Below are 22,857 nucleotides of genomic sequence, written 5' to 3'. Positions count from 1 at the left end.
GTCCACCCATGCCGATGCTACGACCAAGAAAGCACAAAAATGTCTATACTTCCTCAGGAAACTAAGGAAATTCGGCATGTCCACATTGACTTTTTTCATTTTTTTCAGATGCACCACAAAAAGCATCCTATCTGGCTACATCGCAGCCTGGTATAGCAACTGCTTGGCCCAAGATCGTAAGAAACGACAGAGAGCCGTGATCACGGCCCAGTCCATCACGCAAACCTACCTCCCTTCCAATGACTCTGTTGACACCTCCTTGTGAAAACAGGCAGCATAATCAAAGCCACCGTATCCAGATTACTTTCCCAACCTCTTCCATTGGGCAGCAGATACAAAAGTCTGAGAACATGCACTAATCGATTCAAAAACAGCTTTATCCCTGCTGTTCGAGGTTCCCAAATGACCCTCTTATGGACTGAACTGATCTTTCCACAAATTTTCTTCACTGAATACCACTCCGCTCTGCATGCTTCACCCGATATATTTACACTGTGTATTTATTGTATGTCTTGTGTTTTCCATGTCTGGAATTATCTGTCTGGACTGTACATAGAACAATACTTTTCACTGTATGTCGGTACATGTGACAATAAATCCAAATCCAAATCCAAATCCAAAAGTCGGAAGACCCTGCTCCCGGGATCTACAAGACTCGCAATGCCTCGCGAGATCCAACGTGGTCTCGCAAGGCATTGCGATGTAAATCGTGCCCATTGTGGACGGGATCACGTTTTGGCAAATCTGCATATTAGAGCGAGACGGTAAGTCTCACTCTAATGTGCAGATTCCCAAGGTACCTGAGGCTTTGGTATTCATCGCCTTTGCCTCAGAGAACTCGGGCACGCACCTTTCAGCACTGGTCCCCACAAATGAGACCAGACGGAACAGCACTAATGGGAGAATCCCAGGAGATCGGAGGCCCTCAGCTGCATGCCCTTTGTGCAGGGTGGTGCCCTGGCACTGCTGGTGCCATTTGGGCAGCCCGGCAATGCCACCTGGATACCAGCCTCCACTGCCAAGATTCCCAGATGGCACAGCCAGCAGTCATGGGCACTGCCAGAGTGCCAGTTTGGCATGTGTGATTGGGCCAGGGGTGAGTGTTGGTGGAGTGCGTTGACCCTCTCATCGTGGGTTCTCGCTGGGGGAGGGTTAGGGGTCCGCTTCGGGGGCCTCGGAGATTGGGACGAATATTTAAAAATGGCGTCCTAATCTCTCACTACACTGAGGAGATCCAGCGAGCGGAGTTCCCCAAAGTACAAGATGGGGCTATGTCTGGCCTCAGTTGCGCGTGCCCCGCTGAGGTCCCTTATGAAATGCAAGTTGCGTCGAATAGCCATGTGTTTCTTGGCTCTGCAAGCGGCAGGAAACACAAGGCTAAACGCGCTTGCTGTGGGACTTTGTTCCCATTTTGTTGAATTGAGCCCAGTATTCTCGGTGTGGTCTAACTAGTGCCTAATTTTAGCAACACCTCCCTATTTTTATACTCCATTGAAATAAAGGCCAATATTTCATTTGCCTTTCTTATCATCTGCTGAATTTGCAAGCATCTTTTAGTGAAATATGCACGAGAATCCTCAAATCCCACTATGCTGCAGCTTGCTGTTGACTTGCTCCATTTAAATAACAATCAGCTCCATTATTCTTCCTTCCAAAGTGCATAACTTCACAATTTCCTGCATGATATTCCATCTGCAAAGTTTTTGCCCATTCACTTTTTAAAAAAATTTAGATTACTCAATTATTTTTTCCAATTAAGGGGCAATTTAGCGTGGCCAATCCACCTACCCTGCACATTTTTGGGTTGTGGGGGCGAAACCCACGCGGACACGGGGAGAATGTGCAAACTCCACACGGACAGTGACCCAGAGCCGGGATCGAACCTGGGACATCAGCGCCGTGACGCGGTTGTGCTAACCACTAGGCCACCGTGCTGCCCCTTTGCCCATTCACTTAACCCGTCTATGTCTTTTGTGTGCTATCTTATCAAATGCTTTTTGGAAATCCAAGTTTACTGTATTCCCCTTCATCTATCCTGCTCATTACAACCTCAAAGAATTCTAATAAATTTGTAAGGCATTATTTTCTCTTTATGAAGCCTCTGAATGAAGGCCCCACTTGCTCAACCTTGCTCCTCGCCTGAGGTGTGGTGATCCTCAGGCTAAATGACCACCAGTGCAGCTCTCCCTCTCAAAGGGGAAAGCCTATGGATATCTGGGACTAAGGCGACTTTACTTATTTTTACTTACTTTATTTTATGTATTTCCAAATATTCTGCTATTACATCCTGTAAAATGGGCTCTAACATTTTCCCAATGATGGATGTTGAGCCAACTGGCCTATAGTTTTTCTTTCTCCCTCCTTTTTTGAATAAGGGCACTTTTCAAATCCTCTGGGACTTTTCAATAATTTAAGGATTCTTGAAAGATTACGACCAGTGAATCTACCATCTCTGTTGCAACTTCCTTTCATTATCCTAGGATGCAACCCATTAGGTCCTGGGACTTATCGGCCTTTAGCCCCATCAGTTTTCCAAATACTTTTTCTCTAATGAAAGATATTTATTGTATTTATTTTCTCCCCCCAGCTTTTGCACCTAGATTTAGTATTTTTTGGAATGTTTATTAGTGTCTTCTACGTGAATATTGACACAAAGGGTGGGATTCTCCTTTCCGGGGAATAAGTCCTCACGCGGCGGGAAGATCGGCGCGATCCACTCCGGCGTCAACAGCCCCCGAAAGTGCGGAATTCTCTGCACTTTCGGGGGCTAGGTGGATGTCGGAGGCGTTGGCGCCATGGCACCCGGCGCTGAAGAGACTGCGCGAGTCCGTGCATGCGCCAAAGGGCCGACGTGATCCCGTGCATGTGCGGAACCGCCAGCGTATTCTGGCACATGCGCAGGGGGTTGTCTTATCTGCGCCGGCCATGGCGGAGCCCTACAAGGGCCGGCGCGGAAGGAAGGAGTGCCCCCAGGACCGCCCGGAAATGGGTGAGCCCCGATCGTGGGCTAGGCCACCGTGGGGACCCCCCCCTGGGGTCGGATCCCCCCCGCACCCCCCTGAGGACTGCACCAGCCGACATACCTGCCAGGCCTCGCCATGTGGGACCATTTCTAATCCACACCAGCAGGACTGGCCAAAAACGGACAGCCGCTTGGCCTATCGGGGCCCGGAGAATTGCCAGGGGGGCCGCTGCCAACGGCCCCGGACTGGCGTGGCGTGAACCCCGTCCTTGCCCGGAAACCGGCGCCAGAGAATACGGCAGCCGGCGTTTGACAGTGGGGCGGGATTCGCGCCACCCCCGGGAGTTCTCCGACCCGGCGGGGGATCAGTAAATGCCGCTGTATGTATTTATTTGACTACTCTGCCTTTTCCTGGTTGCTTATCATTGTTTCTCTAGTCTCGTTCTCTAAGGGGCCTTTGTTCACTTTGGCCTCTTGTTTCCTTTTTATTTTATTAAAGAAGATCTTACTATCTGTTTTCATATCACTTACTCGTTCATCCTCATAGTTTATCTTCTCCCTCTTCAATTTTTTTTGTCACCTTATGTTGATTTTTAAAACCTTCCCAATCCTCCGGCTTGCCACGTAGCATGTTTTTTTTCTTTCACCTGAGGAAGGAGTAGTGCTCCGAAAGCACATGTTTGAAACAAACATGTTGGACTTTAACCTGGTGTTGTAAGACTTCTTACTGTGCTCACCCCAGTCCAACGCTGGCATCTCCACATCATTTTTCTTTCAGTTATCCTTAACTTCCTTGCTTTATAGAAACATTGAATGATTACATCACAGAAGGCCATTCAGCCCATTGAGACTTTGCTGGCTCAGTGCAACAGCATTTTAGTTAGTCACACTCCCCTGTCGTTTCCTTGTAACCGAATTTTCTTGTTTCTTCAGGTGCATATCTATTTTCCTCTTGAAAGCCACAACTGCAGCACCACGGTAGCATGGTGGTTAGCACAATTGCTTCACAGCTCCAGGGTCCCAAGTTCGATTTCGACTTGGGTCACTGTCTGTGTGGAGTCTGCACATCCTCCCCGTGTGTGCGTGGGTTTCCTCCGGGTACTCCGGTTTCCTCCCACAGTCCAAAGATGTGCAGGTTGGGTGGATTGGCTATGATAAATTGCCCCTAGTGTCCAAAATTCTATGATTAACCTAGGACAAAAGTTCGGCACAACATCGTGGGCCGAAGGGCCTGTTCTGTGCTGTATTTCTCTATATTCTATATTCCTCATGCAGTGCATTCCAAATGTGACTCTCCAAAAGATAGATATTTCTCATATTAACTTTGGTTCTTATGCCAATCACCTTAATTCTGTGTCCTCTCATTCGCAACTCTTCCACCAATGCAAATGGTTTCTCCTCATTTATTCTATCTAGCCTACACTGCATAGGAACTGAGGGCTGATTTTGCTTCTCAGCTTATAGAATGTATCCTCTCTCGCCGGCACTGTAATATTCTCCTCCCCTCCTTGTTTCTTTCCTTCCCTATCTTGGGCTAGATTTCTGTCTGGGTGCAGAGGCACATTTCATTGTTCATCAGGAAGCCCTTTTACATGCATTAGTATGTCATGCAGGCTCATTGAAAGCCCTGCTCACTGGAATTAAGTTCCCTCTCAAAATGAAGTCTACCGCCAACGAGAAATCACACTCACTTCCACTTTTGTCACCCAAGTTAGACTCCAGAACAGATAATTCCAGCCAGCAGTTTCTTCTGAAGTTACAATTTTCCAATTAATATTTGCATACATTTTATTCAGCACATCTTGCTTGGGCGGCACGGTAGGTTGGGCGGCACGGTAGCACAGTGGTTAGCACTGTGGCTTCATGGCACCAGGGTCCCAGATTCGACTCCCGGCTTTGGTCACTGTCTGTGCAGAGTCTGCACATTCTCCCTGTGTCTGCGTGGGTTTCCTCCGGGTACTCCGGTTTCCTCCCACAAGTCAAAACGGACGTGCTGTAAGGTAATTTGGGCATTCTGAATTCTCCCTCCGTGTACCCGAACAGGCGCCGGAATGTGGCAACTAGGGGCATTTCACGGTAACATCATTGCAGTATTAATGTATGCCTACTTGTGACAATAAAGATTATTAAATTAAATTACTTACAAGAATGTAGAATGAAATTAATCATATTCCTTTTCACTCCATAGACTGACCTGCATAAACACTTTACAATTCTAGCACATGAATGATCATATTTTGAAATCAATTATACTAACATTAGAAAATCTCAAATTTGCTCTTCATATTTTAGCTTTATTTATATTGGTTTTGATTCATTTATGTTCTTGAAGTCCACACTCAGCATTTACTTTTCATGGATTTTCCTGTTAGTCGCAAAATGACTGCACAAAATGACTGTACTGAGCTAGTTTGTAAGATGCAGAGGCAACTTCATCTAGTTGCTGCACCAGGGCCCAGCATTAAGCCAGCAGCAAGCCTTCTAGTATGGGTAGACTGTCAGCAAAGCCATATATGTCTCTTATTGACAAGCTGAAGATATGCTCTGAAGGTCAGTCTCCAATTCAAGGAAGGTGAGTTTTTTTTCTTGAATGATTTAAATATTTTTAAAACAGTTTTGATACTTTTTAAAACTGTTGTAAACTTTTAAATACTTCAAACACTTTTAAAGCAGTTCTTAAAAGTCTGCCAGGGTCTGTCCTTCGTGCATCAATGCTACCCGATTCCTCTCCTCCACTGGACCCCCAATTCTCCCAGCCCTCTCCTACACCCACCCTCTGACCCTCTTGGCTGCATTGGCTACCTGGGTTCTGAGTCTTACTAATGTCTGAAACAACATGTGACAGGAGGAAAAAGTGGAGGCAGTTCCAATTGAGTGTGGTTTCCTTAGGCTGAGTGGCTAGCTTGGCCAGTTCAAAGAGCAGTTAAGAATCAGTCATATTACTTACAAGACCCTAATTTCAATTTTTAAATAATCAAACCCATTCAAGTAATCAAATGCCTTCTATGTTGAGACTGGAAATTGTAAATCAGAGACTGAATTAACTCAAATTTGTAAAAATGCCGTGTCATTGTCAGTAAGTGTGTGAGAATAAATAATCTTCTTCATTTTAAACTCACGAAAGCTTGCTGCTGAATTGTTTAATTGGAAACACACTTCAAGGTCAGAAAATACATGCTTCTTTCCATACAGAACTTTGATTACAGGATGTAAGAGACCAAACACATTCTGTCCCTGACAAGCAACTGTGAGATGGCAAGACATATTGAATGGCTAATTGTGGTTTCATTTACTGATATCAGATGTCTTCTTTACTTAAAGCCTCGATAGAAAGGAGCTGTTGAGTTTGCAGTCTCCCTTCCTCTCCATTTGCCTCCCTTTTCGAGCAGCTTGGCTTGCTCTGCCTGGTCACCGCTCATTCTCACATGCTCTATCCATGGGAAAGATCTACTAGTGCACCCAAGTTGGACAGCAACTAGTTTTTGCAGATGCCTCAAAGTCATGAAAAAGCCCTACAGCACCTGCCAGATAATTTCTTGTACACCCTTGCAACTTGAAAGAGTTATGGAAAAAATTAAACTCTTGTAGAATTCCATCAACACTCAGAAGAAATTAGCCAGTATCTAACCTGTAAGTAATTGCTGAGCCTTTTAAGTAATACTGGCAATATTCCTGCCTGCCGCTTATAAAGCTTGCTCAGCTATGTGAGATTAATCAAGGGGATTACCTGGAACATTGAAGTTCAAAATATTACCAGTGGCACAAAATCAGTGGTTTTTTAAATAGATTTAGTGTACCCAATTCATTTTTTCCAATTACGGGGTAATTTAGCGTGGCCAATCCACCTACACTGCACATCTTTGTGTTGAGGGCGAAATGCACGCAAACACGGGGAGAATATGCGAACTCCACACGGGCAGTGACCCAGAGCCAGGATCGAACCTGGGACCTCAGCACCGTGAGGGTGCAGGGCTAACTCACTGCACCACCACGCTGCCATAAAATCAGTGTTGCACACTGATTAGTGTCATGATCTACCTGCTCTGCATACTGCAGCATGCGCATGTGGTGAATGTAATATATGTTAATATATATGTTAATTCACACTGTAGTTGTAAGCACATTAGTGCTGTCCTACCACTAGGGCGGGTAGCGCTGGGAACACTTAGGAACTTGTACTGGGCTCTACCCTTGGTTCCGCCCACGACTCCTCCCCCTAGTCCAGCTGTATAAGTACCCGTGTCCAGAGTCAGCCTGGGTAATTACGAGTTCATCGACAGGTAACAGGCTGGCTCTGAAGTAAGTCGATTAAAGCCTAGATTCACATCGGAAACATTTGTCTGGTGAGTTGATGGTTCCAGTAAAGATCGATTATGGAATTGGCCCTCAAGCCTGGAACTCAACCCGCAGGATGCAGAGGCTAAAGAAATTTTCTCCCACTGGATCTGGTGCTTCAAGGCCTACCTGGCCGAAGCGAGCACAGCCGAAACTACAGAGGATCAGAAGCTAAGTCTACTGCACGCGAGGGTGAGCCACAGAATCTCGACGCAACTAAACTCGGCCAGTTCATATACTGCAGCGCTAGCAGTTCTCGAAAAAATGTATGTAAGGCATTAATGAAGTTTATGCTCGCCATGTGTTCACGACTCGCCGTCAGCAGCCTATGGAATCACTCGCCGAATTCCTAAGAGAACTTAACAATTTGTCCTATGACTGTAATTACCAAGCGGTTACCGCGGCTGAACACCGGGAATTGGCGGTACGCGATGTTTTTGTAGCGGGCCTCAGGTCTAACTATGTGCGCCAACGACTGCTGGAAAAGGGGGCCCAGGACTTAGAAACGACTGTGGAAGCTGCTACCACGATGGAGGTCTCCTTCCACAGCCTTAACTCGTTCCCTGCAGACCCTGCGACCCAATCATGGGCCCCCGACCAGCGACTCCCCCAGGCATGTGCTATGCGGCCACCCAGCCAGCCACTATGCTGCTCCAGCCTACGATTTCTGCGGCCAGAATCAGCATCCGCGACAGCACTGCCCGGCCCGTAACGCAGCAGCTGCGGGCGAAAAGGGCATTACGCAAGAGTGTGCCTCGCTAAAAGGGCCCCAGCTTCCAACTCCCCAGTGACTCGCAGTAACCGTTCCCCTCACTCGCAGCCCCGCGGGGCCCGAAACGCTGCGGCCTATGCCCCGACTCCGCCCCTCCAGCCACGTGCAATCCATGGGGGTCGCCATATTGGAAAACCTCCACCATGCAGCCGGCCACGTGCGACTCATGGGGGGCCCCCATCTTGGACGCCATCTTCCTCGGCGCCCGCCACGTGCGACTCATGGGGGCCGCCATCTTGGACGCCATCTTCCTCGTCGCCCGCCACGTGCGATCCACGGGCCCGATCGGCATCTCCGCGCTCGGACATCTCAGCGGAGGAATTCGAACTAAACTATGAACTCAGAGGGCAGTCATCACGGGGCCACTCCAGCACAGCTGATCGAGCCGTCGACTACCCGCAACTCAGCGCGGTCACCCTGGACCAATCACGACCAAAGAATCTACGAAACTCGATGGCAGAGGTCCATATCAAAGGGTAAAAAACGCCATGCCTCTTCGACTCCGGGAGCACAGAGAGCTTCATACATACAGACCTGGTAAGACGCTGTTCGCTCCCCGTTTTCCCCACGCAGCAAACTATCGCGCTCGCTTCAGGCTCCCACTCGGTCCAGATCCAGGGGCGCACCGCCGCCGCGACACTCACAATCCGAGGCGCTAGTTACTCGAAGTTCAAACTCTACGTTTTGCCCGAACTCTGCGCGCCACTCTTATTAGGCCTAGACTTCCAATGCAACCTCAAGAGCCTCACCTTCAGCTTCAGAGGACCCCTGCCCCCACTGACGATCTGCAGCCTCGCTACGCTGCGAATTCCCCCCCCTTCTCTCTTTGCCAATCTCACTAAGGACTGTAACCCGTAGCCACTCGTAGCAGGCGGTATAGCCTGCAGGATAGGGTATTTGTCAGAGCAGAGGTCCGAAGGCTACTCAGTGAGGGGGTTATAGAGGCCAGCAATAGTCCCTGGAGAGCGCAAGTGGTGGTCGTTAAGACCGGGGAAAAATTACGTATGGTGGTCGACTACAGTCAGACCATAAATAGATTTACGCTCTTTGACGCGTATCCCCTCCCCAGGATTGCAGACACGGTAAACCATATCGCCCAGTACCGGCTCTTTTCCACGGTGGATCTGAAGTCTGCATACCACCAGCTCCCAATCAGCCCGGAGTACCGCCACTACACGGCATTCGAGGCCGATGGCCGCCTCTTCCATTTCCTCCGGGTCCCTTTCGGCGTCATCAATGGGGTCTCGGTGTTCCAACGAGCAATGGACCGAATGGTGGACCAGTACGGGCTGCGGGCAACGTTTCCGTACTTGGACAATGCCACCATCTGCAGCTATGACCAGCAGGACCATGACGCCAACCTCCACCGTTTTCTCCAGACGGCACAGAAACTGAATCTCACGTACAACAAGGAGAAATGCGTTTTCCGCACATCCAGATTAGCCATACTCGGCTATGTCGTGGAAAACGGAGTCCTGGGCCCCGACCCGGACCGTATGCTAATGGGGCCTCTTAGAACTCCCTCCCCCTCATTGCCCCATGGCCCTCAAACGGTGCTTGGGATTTTTTTCCTACTACGCCCAGTGGGTCCCTCAATATGCGGACAAAGCCCGCCCACTCTTTAGGACCACACGATTTCCCTTGTCAGCCGAGGCACGGCAGGCCTTCGACGGCATCGCCAAAGCGGGCGGTGTATGAATCCACCCCATTTCAGGTAGAGAGCGATGCCTCAAAGGTAGCTCTTGCAGCCACGTAAAATCAGGCAGGGAGACCAGTTACATTTTTCTCCCGTACCCTCTCCGCTTCAGAACTCCGACACTCTTCAGTCGAGAAAGAAGTACAAGCCATTGTGGAGGCTATCCGTCACTGGAGGTACTACCTCGCAGGTAGGAGGTTCACCCTCATCACCGACCAAAGATCGGTTGCCTTCATGTTCGACAACTCGCAAAGGGGCAAAATAAAAATCGATAAAATTCTGAGGTGGAGGATCGAACTCTCCACCTACAATTACGATATCAAATATCGACCCGGGAAGCTCAACGAGCCTCCGGATGCCCTATCCCGCGGGACATGCGCCAGCTCGCCGATCGACCGATTAGAAAGCATCCACAATGACTTCTGCCACCCGGGGGTCATCCGGCTCATCCACTACATCAGGGCTCGAAACCTGCCTTTCTCCACCGAGGAGGTAAAAGCGGTCACCAGGGTCTGCCCGATCTGTGCGGAGTGCAAACCGCACTTCTATAGACCAGACAGGGCCCATCTGGTCAAGGCTTCTAGGCACTTTGAACGCCTCGCGATTGATTTCAAAGGGCCACTCCCCTCAACTAACAAGAACGTTTACTTCTTAAACGTCGCAGACGAGTTCTCCCGTTTTCCATTCGGTATCCCGTGCCCTGACATGACCTCCCACACAGTCATTAGGGCCCTGCATAGCACCTTCACCCTGTTTGGTTTCCCCAGCTACGTACACAGCGACCGGGGTTCGTCCTTCATGAGCGACGAGCTGCGTCAGTACCTGCTCGAAAAGGGCATTGCCTCGAGCAGGACTACCAGCTACAACCCCAGGGGGAACGGGCAGGTGGAAAGGGAGAACGCGACGGTCTGGAAGACCGTCCTACTGACCCTCTGGTTTAGAAAGCTCCAAGTCTCCCAGTGGCAGGAAGTCCTCCCACGCTATTAGGTCCCTTTTGTATACGGCGACCAACCAGACCCCTCATGAGAGGCTCTTCATTTTTTCCAGGGGCACTACCACGGGGGTCTCACTTCCGGCATAGCTGATGGTGCTGGGCCCCGTACTCCTGAGGAAACACGTCAGGGCGCACAAAACCGACCCCGTTGTTGAGAAGGTGCGCCTGCCCCACTCCAACCCCCAGTACGCATTCGTCGAGTTCCCTGACGGCCGTCAGGACACTGTATCCCTCCAGGATCTGGCACCAGCCGGATCCAGTGCCCCCCCTACCCCCACAGAAGGATCTCTCACCCTACACCCCATGCTGCCGCCAGACTTGATCGCGCTCCCGAGCCCACGAGCTCGCTCCACCAGTTCCGCGCCCCCGCGCCCGCCAGCCCCCAACGCCCCCAGTCCCCGATCGAACCAGGAGAGTAGGAAGCTCGGATACAACCCTCCCTGGAGTCCCCCATCATACCCCAGCACACCACACCCATCCAGCCACCGCAAGAGGCTGCAACCCCGGTGCTCCGCAGATCTCAGTGGACAATTCGACCACCGGACAGACTGACTTTATAGACTAGACCACCACCCCCGCCAGACTTGATTTTTTTTGAAGGGGGTGAATGTGGTGAATGTAATATGAAATGAAATTAAATAAAATGAAAATCGCTTATTGTCACGAGTAGGCTTCAATGAAGTTACTGTGAAAAGCCCCTAGTCGCCACATTCCGGCGCCTGTCCGGGGAGGCTGGTACAGGAATCGAACCGTGCTGCTGGCCTGCTTGGTCTGCTTTAAAAGCCAGCGATTTAGCTGAGTGAGCTAAACCAGCTATGTTAATATATATGTTAATTCACACTGTTGTTGTAAGCGCAGTAGCGCTGTCCTACCACTAGGGGGAGTAGCGCTCAGAACACTTAGGAACTTGTACTGGGCTCCACCCTTGGTTCCGCCCATGACTCCTCCCCCTAGTGCAGCTGTATAAGTACCCATGTCCAGAGTCAGCCTGGGTTACTATGAGTTCATCGACAGGTAACAGGCTGGTCTGAAGTAAGTCGATTAAAGCCTACATTCACATCGGAAACACGTGTCTGGTGAATTGATGGTTCCATCAGTGCATTAAATCCTTCAACCAAAATAGTGCCTGGCGTGAAGCATAGCAGAAGAGTGTGAACATAAAGTCCCACACTGCACTTGTCATGCCCAAAGAATGGGCACCACCAAGTCTGATTTCATGTTCCTGAATTCTGAGTTAAAACTTCCTGTTAAAAAGTATTGAGCGACTAGATAATAATATGCACTGAATAACAATTTATATTTCTACCGAGTACTTGACCACATACTGCAATAGGAAACGTTAAGGGACAGTTGACCTTGAACTACTTTGTCTAGTTATCCATTCACCTTACCTCGATCTCGACATATTCATGTAATCTCTTGCAGGTTGCGGAGAATGTTTCAGATGTTCCAAATTCAAAATACCAGAATTTGTTCTTCATTCTGAAAGAAATGGGCACAGAAGATTACTTCATATAACTAGTCTTTAGGAAGAAATGTTTTGAGTGAACACTGATGAAAAAGAGTTGGCTAATAGTTGGCCAATAACCAATTCAAAACAATAAGGTACTTTTGGTTATCGAAATGGAGCTGCCATTCTTCTAGCATCAAGTGCCAAGGAAAAATCAGCACAAACTGACCCTTGAGCTGCCATCAGCTTTGCCACCTCACTGCTCAGAGTCTCCTGAAGAACTGGGTCAAGTATGGGCACAAAGAAGGAACTGCAGTGTTAGAAGGCTTGTCTCACCTCCTAAATTGCAGTTGGTAATGCACAATCAGCAAAATAGGCCAAAATACATCATAGCACTGGAAAACTCAGCAGATAGCAACTTCAATAGGAGACCATAGATACCATCTGAGAGTGTGCACACATGTATATAGGTTAAGGGTATCTTATTATATTTTATAAATCACACACAGAGGGTTTATATGTCTAATATACTTAAAGTATACAATAATTGTGCCTTACACATAAATGTTCATGCACCCTTTATCCCAACAGTCACTTGCAGAGCATTACTGAAATCAAAGCTGTTACATTCCTTTTTATGTAATAAACTATCTTTATGGTGCTGAAAAGTAGCTCCAAGTGAGAACTCTCATGAAGGAGGGGAGGAAGATACACCAAATAAAAACCAGAAATGGGTGCTGAAATTGCAAATGTCAGTTTGGGACTCTGCATTTCAATATCCAAAGATGCGCCACACAACCTCCCAATGTTCTTAGCAATGGTGAGTGGAAAGTTATACTGCTGACATCTACTGTATGAACAATTGGAGTGAAGTTGATTTTCTGTTGAGTTGAGGCAGATATTTGTTCACTTATCTTTATCTTTGAACCTCCATTTGTTAATTGCCTGAAATCAATATAAATGCTACAATTCACTAACTCGCTTATTTTGTAAATGCTATTTTACTTTTTTCACGACATAAATTGCTTCAAGGTGCTGATTTTTCTATGAAACCAAACGCACATTAGCGTTTTCATTTCTAAGATCCTGCCAAAGTGTTCATATGGCCCCCACATACAGACAGCATGTGCCGGTAAGGAAATAATTTATGCTGCTTGTTGCCCTCAGCTGTCCAAAGCTTGTTAAAAAAATGGGTTAGATACTTACTCAATTCTGGCAGCAAAGTAAACAGCAATTCAGCATTGTTCCACCATTAAAATCTAAATGACCTAGAAAGAAAATCAATATCTCCAGTCAGCCTTCTGGCTACTGTTTAGCCAGTAGGTATGGATTTCCTTTGGCTTTCTTAGTTCCTCTGGGAGTATTGTAACCCTAGGGGAGTAATAATGAGTTTGCAGCCTAGTTTAGCTCACTGCTGAACATCTGAGTGGTTGATATTGTATAGAGTCAGCACTTTGTATTATAGATTAGACTTGCCATCGGTCTATTGTTATAGGGTGGCAACATCCTACTTAACCTTTGGGCACTACACATGAGTCTGCAGGGCATGTCAGATTTACAAAGGGAAGATTCAGTCAAATTAAAACAGTTCAGGTGGAAGACAGTATCACACTACTGATATCTTATAGATTTGAGTGAACCGTGTTAGCGGTTTAAAAAATAGAGAGAAATGTCTAAACCGCATTCATGACTTTGCATTTGTCTGTTTTGTCAATCAATACTAACATAATTGCTGAGTGTGGTTTACAAGAACACCAAAGGGTGAATAATGTCAGTGCCTCCACTAAATTCAGGTTTCAAAAACACATTTAGAGCTCCTTAGAAGGGCAGGATAATGCTGCTGGCGTTAGTACCCATTAACACTAATGGATGTTTATTGTCTTGTTGAGGAAGGCAACGCAGTCAATGGTTACCTTAGGGACAGCACTGCGTCGGGTCTCTCTACTATACCAGTAGGGAAGAAGTCAGTCACAGTTTTTTCAACTGGACTGAGATTGACCCAGTCTAGTATTGTGTACTAGGTGTCTAACAGTTGAGATTTGCAGTTTTGAGTATTTATTGCCACACGACTAGAAATCCCTTTCCGCCCATTGCCAAAGGACCAAGTTGTGAATAAAGATTAAGAATTTAAGAAGTCAAAATTTGCTGATTGTTTAGTGAGTAAAGGTACCACCTAGTGTAATACGTGCATCACACAGATCAAGAAAGTCACTATCGGGGCTGGTTTAGCACAGGGCTAAATTGCTGTCTTTTAAAGCAGACCAAGGCAGGTCAGCAGCAAAGTTCAATTCCCGTACCAGCCTCTCCGAACAGGAACTGGAATGTGGTGAATAGGGGCTTTTCACAGTAACTTCATTTGAAGCCTACTTCTGACAATAAGTGATTTTCATGTCATTTTTCATTTCATTTCAACCAACATCAGCTGAACTTCAGGATTTCTACTCTTAGCTACTCTCTGCTTTTTAAAATATATTCATTCATGGGATGTGGGCATTGCTGGCTGGAACAGCATTTATTGCTCATCCCTAATTGCCCTTGACTTGAGTGGCTTGCCCAGCCATTTCAGTGGGCAGTTAAGAGTCAACCACGTTGTTGTTTGTCTGAAGCCACATGTAGGCTAAGGACAGCGAACCAGATGAGTTTTGTTTTATACCACAATTGACAATAGTTTCAGGGTCATCGTTAAACGTATTCCGGATTTTTACTGAATTCAAATTTCACCATCTGCCAAGATGGGTTTAAAATCCCACTCCCCAGACCATTACCCTGGGTCTCTGGATTACTAGTCCAGCGACAATACGACTACACGGCCGGCTCCCTTGGGCGCATCTATTTAGAATGAATCAGGTTTCTCTTTTACCCCCTCTCTCTATGACCTCCAGGTTAGACTGTCTGATAAAATCACTAGTTCAGAAGGGAAGGGAGAAGAGGAACAGAGCACTTGTCATTGGGGACTCCATAGTTAGAGGAACAGACAGGAGGTTCTGTGGGAACGAAAGAGACTCACGGTTGGTGTGTTGCCTCCCAGGTGCCAGGGTTCGTGATGTCTCTGATCGTGTTTTTGGGATCCTTAAGGGGGAGGGGGAGCAGCCCCAAGTCGTGGTCCACATAGGTACCAATGACATAGGTAGGAAGAGAGATGGGGATTTGAGACAGAAATTCAGGGAGCTAGGGTGGAAGCTGAGAGCTAGAACAAACAGAGTTGTTATCTCTGGGTTGTTACCCGTGCCACGTGCTAGCGAAGTGAGAAATAAGGAGAGAGAGGAGTTGAACACGTGGCTACAGGGATGGTGCAGGAGGGAGGGTTTTGGTTTCCTGGATAATTGGGGCTCATTCTGGGGTAGGTGGGACCTCTACAAACAGGATGGTCTTCACCTGAACCAGAGGGGTACCAATATCCTGGGGGGGGGGGGGGGGGGGGGGGGATTTGCTAGTGCTCTTCGGGGGGGGGTTTAAACTAATTCAGCAGGGGGATGGGAACCTAAATTGTAGTCCTAGTGTACAGGATGTTGAGAGTAGTGAGGTCAGGGATAGGGTTAAAAGTTCGAAAGAGGGCACCGGCAAGCAAGACGCTGGTTTGAAGTGTGTCTACTTCAACGCCAGGAGCATCCGGAATAAGGTGGGTAAGCTTGCAGCATGGGTTGGTAACCTGGGATCTCGATGTTGTGGCGATTTCGGAGACATGGGTAGAGCAGGGACAGGAATGGTTGTTGCAGGTTCCAGGGTTTAGATGTTTCTGTAAGAACAGAGAAGATGGTAAAAGAGGGGGGGGGTGTGGCATTGTTAATCAAGGAAAGTATTACGGCGGTAGAAAGGACGTTTGAGGACTCGTCTACTGAGGTAGCATGGGCCGAGGTTAGGAACAGGAGAGGAGAGGTCACCATGTTGGGAGCTGTCTATAGACCTCCGAATAGTTCCAGAGATGTAGAGGAAAGGATTGCAAAGATGATTCTCGACAGGAGCGAGAGTAACAGGGTAGTTGTTATGGGGGACTTTAACTTTCCAAATATTGACTGGCAATACTATAGTTCGAGTACTATAGATGGGTCAGTTTTTGTGCAGTGTGTGCAGGAGGGTTTTCTGACACAGTATGTAGACAGGCCAACAAGGGGCGAGGCCACATTGGATTTGGTACTGGGTAATGAACCCGGCCAGGTGTTAGATTTAGATGTAGGTGAACACTTTGGTGATAGTGATCACAACTCGATTATGTTTACTTTAGCAATGGGCAGGGATAGGTATATACCACAAGGCAAGAATTATAGCTGGGGGAAAGGCAATTATGATGCTATTCGGCAAGATTTAGGATGTATAGGATGGGGAAGGAAACTGCAGGGGATAGGTACAATCGAAATGTGGAGCTTTTTCAAGGAACAGCTACTGCGTGTCCTTGATAAGTATGTACCTGTCAGGCAGGGAGGAAGTTGTCGAGCAAGGGAACCGTGGTTTACTAAGGAAGTTGAAGCACTTGTCAAGAGGAAGAAGAAGGCTTATGTTAGGATGAGACATGAAGGCTCAGTTAGGGCACTTGAGAGTTACAAGTTAGCCAGGAAGGACCTAAAGGGAGAGTTAAGAAGAGCGAGGAGAGGACACGAAAAGTTGTTGGCGGATAGGATCAAGGAAAACCCTAAGGCTTTCTATAGGTATATCAGGAACAAAAGAATGACTAGAGTAAAATTAGGGCCAATGAAGGATAGTAGTGGAACGTTGTGTGTGGAATCAGAGGAGATAGGGGAAGCGTTAAATGGATATTTTTCATCAGTGTTTACACTGGAGAAAGACAATGTTGTCGAGGAGAATACTCAGGTTCAGTCGACCAGGCTAGATGGAATTGAGGTTCAAAAGGAGGAGGTGTTAGCAATTTTGGAAAATGTCAACATAGATAAGTCCCCTGGGCCAGATGGGATTTATCCTAGGATTCTCTGGGAAGCCAGGGAGGAGATTGCAGAGCCTTTGTCCTTGATCTTTATGTCGTCTTTGTCGACAGGAACAGTGCCGGAAGACTGGAGGATAGCAAATGTTGTCCCCTTGTTCAAGAAGGGGAGTAGAGACAACCCTGGTAATTATAGACCTGTGAGCCTCACTTCGGTTGTGGGTAAAATGTTGGAAAAGGTTATAAGAGATAGGGTTCATGATCATCTTGAAAAGAACAAGTTGATTAGTGATAGTCAACACGGTTTTGTGAAGGGTAGGTCATGCCTCACAAACCTTATTGAGTTTTTTGAGAAGGTGACCAAACAGGTGGATGAGGGTAAAGCGGTTGATGTGGTGTATATGGATTTCAGTAAGGCGTTTGATAAGGTTCCCCACGGTAGGCTATTGCAGAAAATAAGGAAGTATGGGATTGAAGGTGATTTAGCGGTTTGGATCAGTAATTGGCTAGCTGAAAGAAGACAGAGAGTGGTGGTTGATGGCAAATGTTCATCCTGGAGTTCAGTTACTAGTGGTGTACCGCAAGGATCTGTTTTAGGGCCACTGCTGTTTGTCATTTTTATAAATGACCTGGAAGAGGGTGTAGAAGGATGGGTTAGTAAATTTGCAGATGACACGAAGGTCGGTGGAGTTGTGGATAGTGCTGAAGGATGTTATAGGATACAGAGGGACATAGATAAGCTGCAGAGCTGGGCTGAGAGGTGGCAGATGGAGTTTAATGTGGAAAAGTGTGAGATGGTTCACTTTGGAAGGAGTAACAGGAATGCAGAGTACTGGGCTAATGGCAAGATTCTTGGTAGTGTAGATGAACAGAGAGATCTCGGCATCCAGGTACATAAATCCCTGAAAGTTGCCACCCAGGTTAATAGGGCTGTTAAGAAGGCATATGGTGTGCTAGCCTTTATCAGTAGGGGGATTGAGTTTCGGAGCCACAAGGTCATGCTGCAGCTGTACATAACTCTGGTGCGGCCGCTCCTGGAGTACTGCATGCAGTTCTGGTCACCACATTATAGGAAGGATGTGGAAGCTTTGGAAAGGGTTCAGAGGAGATTTACTAGGATGTTGCCTGGTATGGAGGGAAGGTCTTACGAGGAAAGGCTCAGGGACTTGAGGTTGTTTTCGTTAGAGAGGAGAAGGCTGAGAGGTGACTTAATAGAGACATATAAGATAGTCAGAGGGTTAGATAGGGTGGACAGTGAGAGTCTTTTTCCTCGGATGGAGATGACCAACACGAGGGGACATAGCTTTAAATTGAGGGGTGGTAGATATGTCAGAGGCAGTTTCTTTACTCAGAAAGTAGTAGGGGTATGGAACGCCCTGCCTGCAACAGTAGTAGACTCGCCAACGTTAAGGGCATTTAAGTGGTCACTGGATAGACACATGGATGAAAATGGAATAGTGTAGGTCAGATAGGCTTCAGATGGTTTCACAGGTCGGCGCAACATCGAGGGCCGAAGGGCCCGTACTGCGCTGTAATGTTCTATGTTCTATATGTTCTATGTTCTATTTATGAGCACACAAAAGACTACTTGATACATGCCAATTTGAGTAGCTTACATTGGGGGACCTGATCAAGTGTTGCCTAAGTTGTTTTTCTATTCCAAAAGACCCTTGGCAACAGATTTGTGCACAATCTGAGTTTCATCATCACAGCCTGGATCCTTAGACACCCGATATTCGCACCGTATAAGTTATTCCTAGGCTACTAAATAGTTGATGAATGTGCAGTTATCAATTCAACAAGACTTACAATATAAATCAGAGCTATGCAAGATTTATGGTTCTTGGCACCAACGCTCCCTCAAATCAGGGCCCACTGTAATAACAAGATTTGAAGGTGCTTTCATTTGGCTCTGCATAAGAATGCCTTCACAATTTTGCTGAGTGGCGAAAGTATTCAGCAACTGAATAGTTAAAACATGAATCACTGACTGATCTCCATCAAATTTAATGACAATTAAGAGCAAAAGGTTACAAAAGAATTCATTTGCACGGTATATTGAAATAGTCCTAATTGGTTTCCACAGAACACTAGAACCATGCTCTTTTCATCTCTGACATTTCAGCCCCAGATAAACTAAATCATCAGAATCCTGCAAAAGCTTATAAATGGCCAAACTGCAGATATATTGGTTTTTAAAATCTCAAATACCATAAATTATCCATCCTTACCTTCCTGCAGCCAGTCACAATTTATGAAGTCAGAACCTGAAAAAGTGTGACCTTCGGAACACTTCTTTCTATTTCTGACAGATAAACTGGGGATCTTTATAATGGTGATGAGTCATGATGTCTATGTGAAGACATTAGAGAAAGGTTTCCTCTATCCTTTGTGTGGAAATCATTCTTTGTACTCGCATTTCCAATTTTATTACAAAAGGCACACAGCGAAAATCTTCCTCTCATCAACCACCCCACATTTGTTGAGAAATTTCAAGGTCAATTCACCTTCAGGTGAAAGGCAAAGGTTCAGTGAAAAACATCACACATCATGATATATGCTTTAAAAGAAGTCTGTGCTATTTTTGCTCAGAGCAAATTCATTCAAATCACATTTTTAATAAGCTATGCCAGCGAGGCTGACATTCATTGCCTTGTTGCCCTGATAAAGGTGGGCCTTCACCTTTTGTGCACTTTGGTCCAACTGGGTGATTTATTAGGCTACTTAAAAGTCAACTACATTGAAATGGGATTGGAGTCACATACACAGCAAGCAAGTTTAGTTAATTGGTCAGCCAGTTGGCTGACAGTTTTTACTTGTTACCAACTTTTTAAATGGAATTCAAATATTAAAATCCCCGGGTGAGATTTGATGCCAAATTCTCTGGATTATTCGTCCAGACCTCTGAACAACTTGTGCAGTAACATATACCACCATACCTCATACATTCAAGAATAGAATTAGTCCTGCTTTTCCTCAGTGTAAATTATGCATCCCAAGAAACAGATGGCAATAAGAATGTGTTTATCCAAAGATTTGAGTTCATCTTAAATTATATTGCAATAATCGTTTTAGTATTCCATGTTTTGTTCTTGCTGTTCTTTGTTGTCTTTTTCTACTTATAAGTTGGGGGGGGGGGAGAGAGAGAGAGAGGATTAACCTTTTTCATCCTGTCCAAACTCCACTGAGATGTGGTGAAGAATGTCACAAATTCAGGCAGTGAGTCCGAACTTTACTTCATCACTTTAACTGGGATTTCCTATCCTCTCCCTCTGATAACATTGCAACTGGTTGTTTCTTCCCTGTCCATTGCATGAAAGTAGCAGCAGAGATGTCCTTGGTATCCAGCAGGTTTTCCTTTTTCCCACTCCAATTTTTGCCCGCTTCCTGGGGCCATCATGAGGAATTCGATTTGAAACCCCCTTTGCTCCTACAATTTCCTGTGGTGACTTATTGTCAATCCATTAGCCCAGTGACCTGTTGAGGACTTTAATCTAGTCCAAGGTCTTCGCTAGGACTCTTTATGATGTTCGAGCACTTCTGCCAAGTTTCCTCACTGCCTCTTCTGTGCTGCAATGCTGTCCCCACTGCTGAATCCTCTCTCGGTCTTCACATTGGAAAGCCTTTTCTTGTTGTGGGAATTCTTTCATGAGCCCACTGTACAAATGAAACAAGCTTCAAACCATGTAGATGGGCCAGAGCTGGGATGGATAGGGCTGCATGGAAGCAAATTGCTTGGACTGCACTCAAAAGAATAACATCCTCTCAACATATTTAAAATGTACCGGATTAACATGCTTCCTGCTCTGAAACTAAATGAAAGCTTTTCAGTATTCAAATGGTTAAAGGGTAAGAGAGAATAGTGAAGCTTGATTGAGAGGTAGCTTGCCTGGGGAAGCACCCCTGCCTATGGTCCAACAGATTGAAGGTTTAAGCAGCACTAAAAAAACATATTTCAGCTTTGACTTCAATGCAGAATTGAGGAAATGTTGAATTGATGGAAGCTCTTTTCACAAATGTGGCCATAGGTTTTATACAAGAGATCACAGTACCAGTAAATGTCATCACCATTCTTACTTTGCTCTTGTCTACCTGTCAACTAAGTTATGTGTTGGGTAAGCTGGGTCTATGTGGACTGTGTTTGATGCAGTGCAGAGAGAGACAGGCTTCCAACACTTGAAGAGATGCAACACAATTTTATTGAACCTCTAACTATATTACATGCTTAACTGTGGGTTGACACTTTGCTGACTTGACTGGAGACCTGAGGCTAACCTGACCAGACTAACTGACTACCACATGGTGTTTGTACTAGCTGCTGGTCACGAGCTCTGACTGTCTCAGAGGCTGGATCCCGAGAGAATGGGAAAACTGATGCCCTCTGGCTTTATAGTGGTCGTGTCCTGTCTGGTGATTGGCTGCTGTGTTCTGTGTGCTCACTGGTCATCCTGTGTGTCAATCACTGCCTGTCTGCACTCCATCATATACCTGGATGTATATTATGACATCTCCCTCCCCTTTTAAAAAAAAAAATGTGTTCAGGTCAATAAATAATGAATATGTGTACAGGAACTTGACTCTATACAGAATATGCTAACTTATATACATGGGAAGGTGTCTTTTGCAGATAGAGGGCAGATAGCACATGAGAAAAAAAACGATATGTACAGATGTCAAAACGGTGAGATAACAAGGTAATGCAACATTCAGTCTATAAATTCAGTCTCTGTGGCGGGCGACGAATTCTGGTTGACCGCCTCAAGGGTGGATCAGTGGCCGCCTGCACCTGAATGGGCGGGGCTGCCTCCAATGCGGTGGTCGTAGAGGTTGGTAGAATAACTTACAGATTGGTGGCCTCGTGGAAGGGCACGTCCTGAGGAAGCAGTGTGCGAGGCGGGACATCACGGTCAGGTGGCGGGCGTGGAAGTCTGCGCAGTGCCCTCCTGCTGCGCCGGAGAAAGGAGCCATCAGGCACGTGAACGAGGAACGATCTCGGGGCCACTTGCTTGACCACCACAGCCGTGGCAGACCAGCCACTGTCAGGTAGCTGAACACAAACTCGGTCAGCAGGGACCAGCTCGGGGAGATCTGTGGCATGGGAGTTGTATGCCGACTTGGATTGGGCCCGAGACTGCTGCATCCTCTGTATGACCGGGAAATTGTCAAACTCCGGAATGTGGATGGCCGGAACCGTCGTTCGCAGTGTGCGGTTCATGAGGAACTGCGCTGGGGACAGCCCAGTGGACAGAGAGGTCGCTCTGTATGCCAACAGCGCCAGGTGGAAATCAGAACCCGAGTCAGCAGCTTTGTACAATAGTCTTTTAACGATGTGGACCCCTTTTTCGGCCTTCCCATTCGACTGGGGATAGTGGGGGCTGGATGTGACGTGCCGAAAGTTGTACAGCCGGGCAAAATCTGACCACTCCTGGCTGAAAAAACAGGGGCCGTTGTCATCATCACCGTGAGTGGGATCCCATGTCGGGCAAAAGTTTCCTTGCATGCCTTGATTACCGCCGCCGACGTGAGGTCAGACAGTCTGACCACTTCGGGGTAGTTGGAAAAGTAGTCCACTCGGAGGACATAGTCACGCCCCTTGGCATGGAACAGGTCAACACCAACTTTGGACCATGGGGAAGTCGTGCTGCTGTAGAGTCTCTTTAGGCTGGGCCCGGCTGGAATGTTTGACACGTCGGGCAATTGAGGACCGTGTTGGCGACCATCTTGGCTGATGTCTGGCCAGTATACTTCCTCTCGGGCTCGACGGCGACATTTTCC

The 22,857-nt window shown here is 46.9% G+C and overlaps 1 protein-coding gene across 1 annotated transcript in view; it reads right to left on the bottom strand.

Annotated features, from left to right (window-relative positions):
- dgkb (diacylglycerol kinase, beta) overlaps positions 1–22,857 on the bottom strand; it is a 1,237,676-nt gene that overhangs the window by 226,522 nt on the left and 988,297 nt on the right. Inside the window, 1 exon segment of the mRNA XM_038797484.1 lies at positions 12,151–12,241. Coding sequence (XP_038653412.1) covers positions 12,151–12,241 — 91 coding nt within the window.

The sequence above is a fragment of the Scyliorhinus canicula genome, chromosome 5 (genome assembly GCF_902713615.1).
Source record: "Scyliorhinus canicula chromosome 5, sScyCan1.1, whole genome shotgun sequence".
Taxonomy (NCBI): domain Eukaryota; kingdom Metazoa; phylum Chordata; class Chondrichthyes; order Carcharhiniformes; family Scyliorhinidae; genus Scyliorhinus; species Scyliorhinus canicula.
This window is presented reverse-complemented; position numbering and strand designations above follow the sequence as displayed.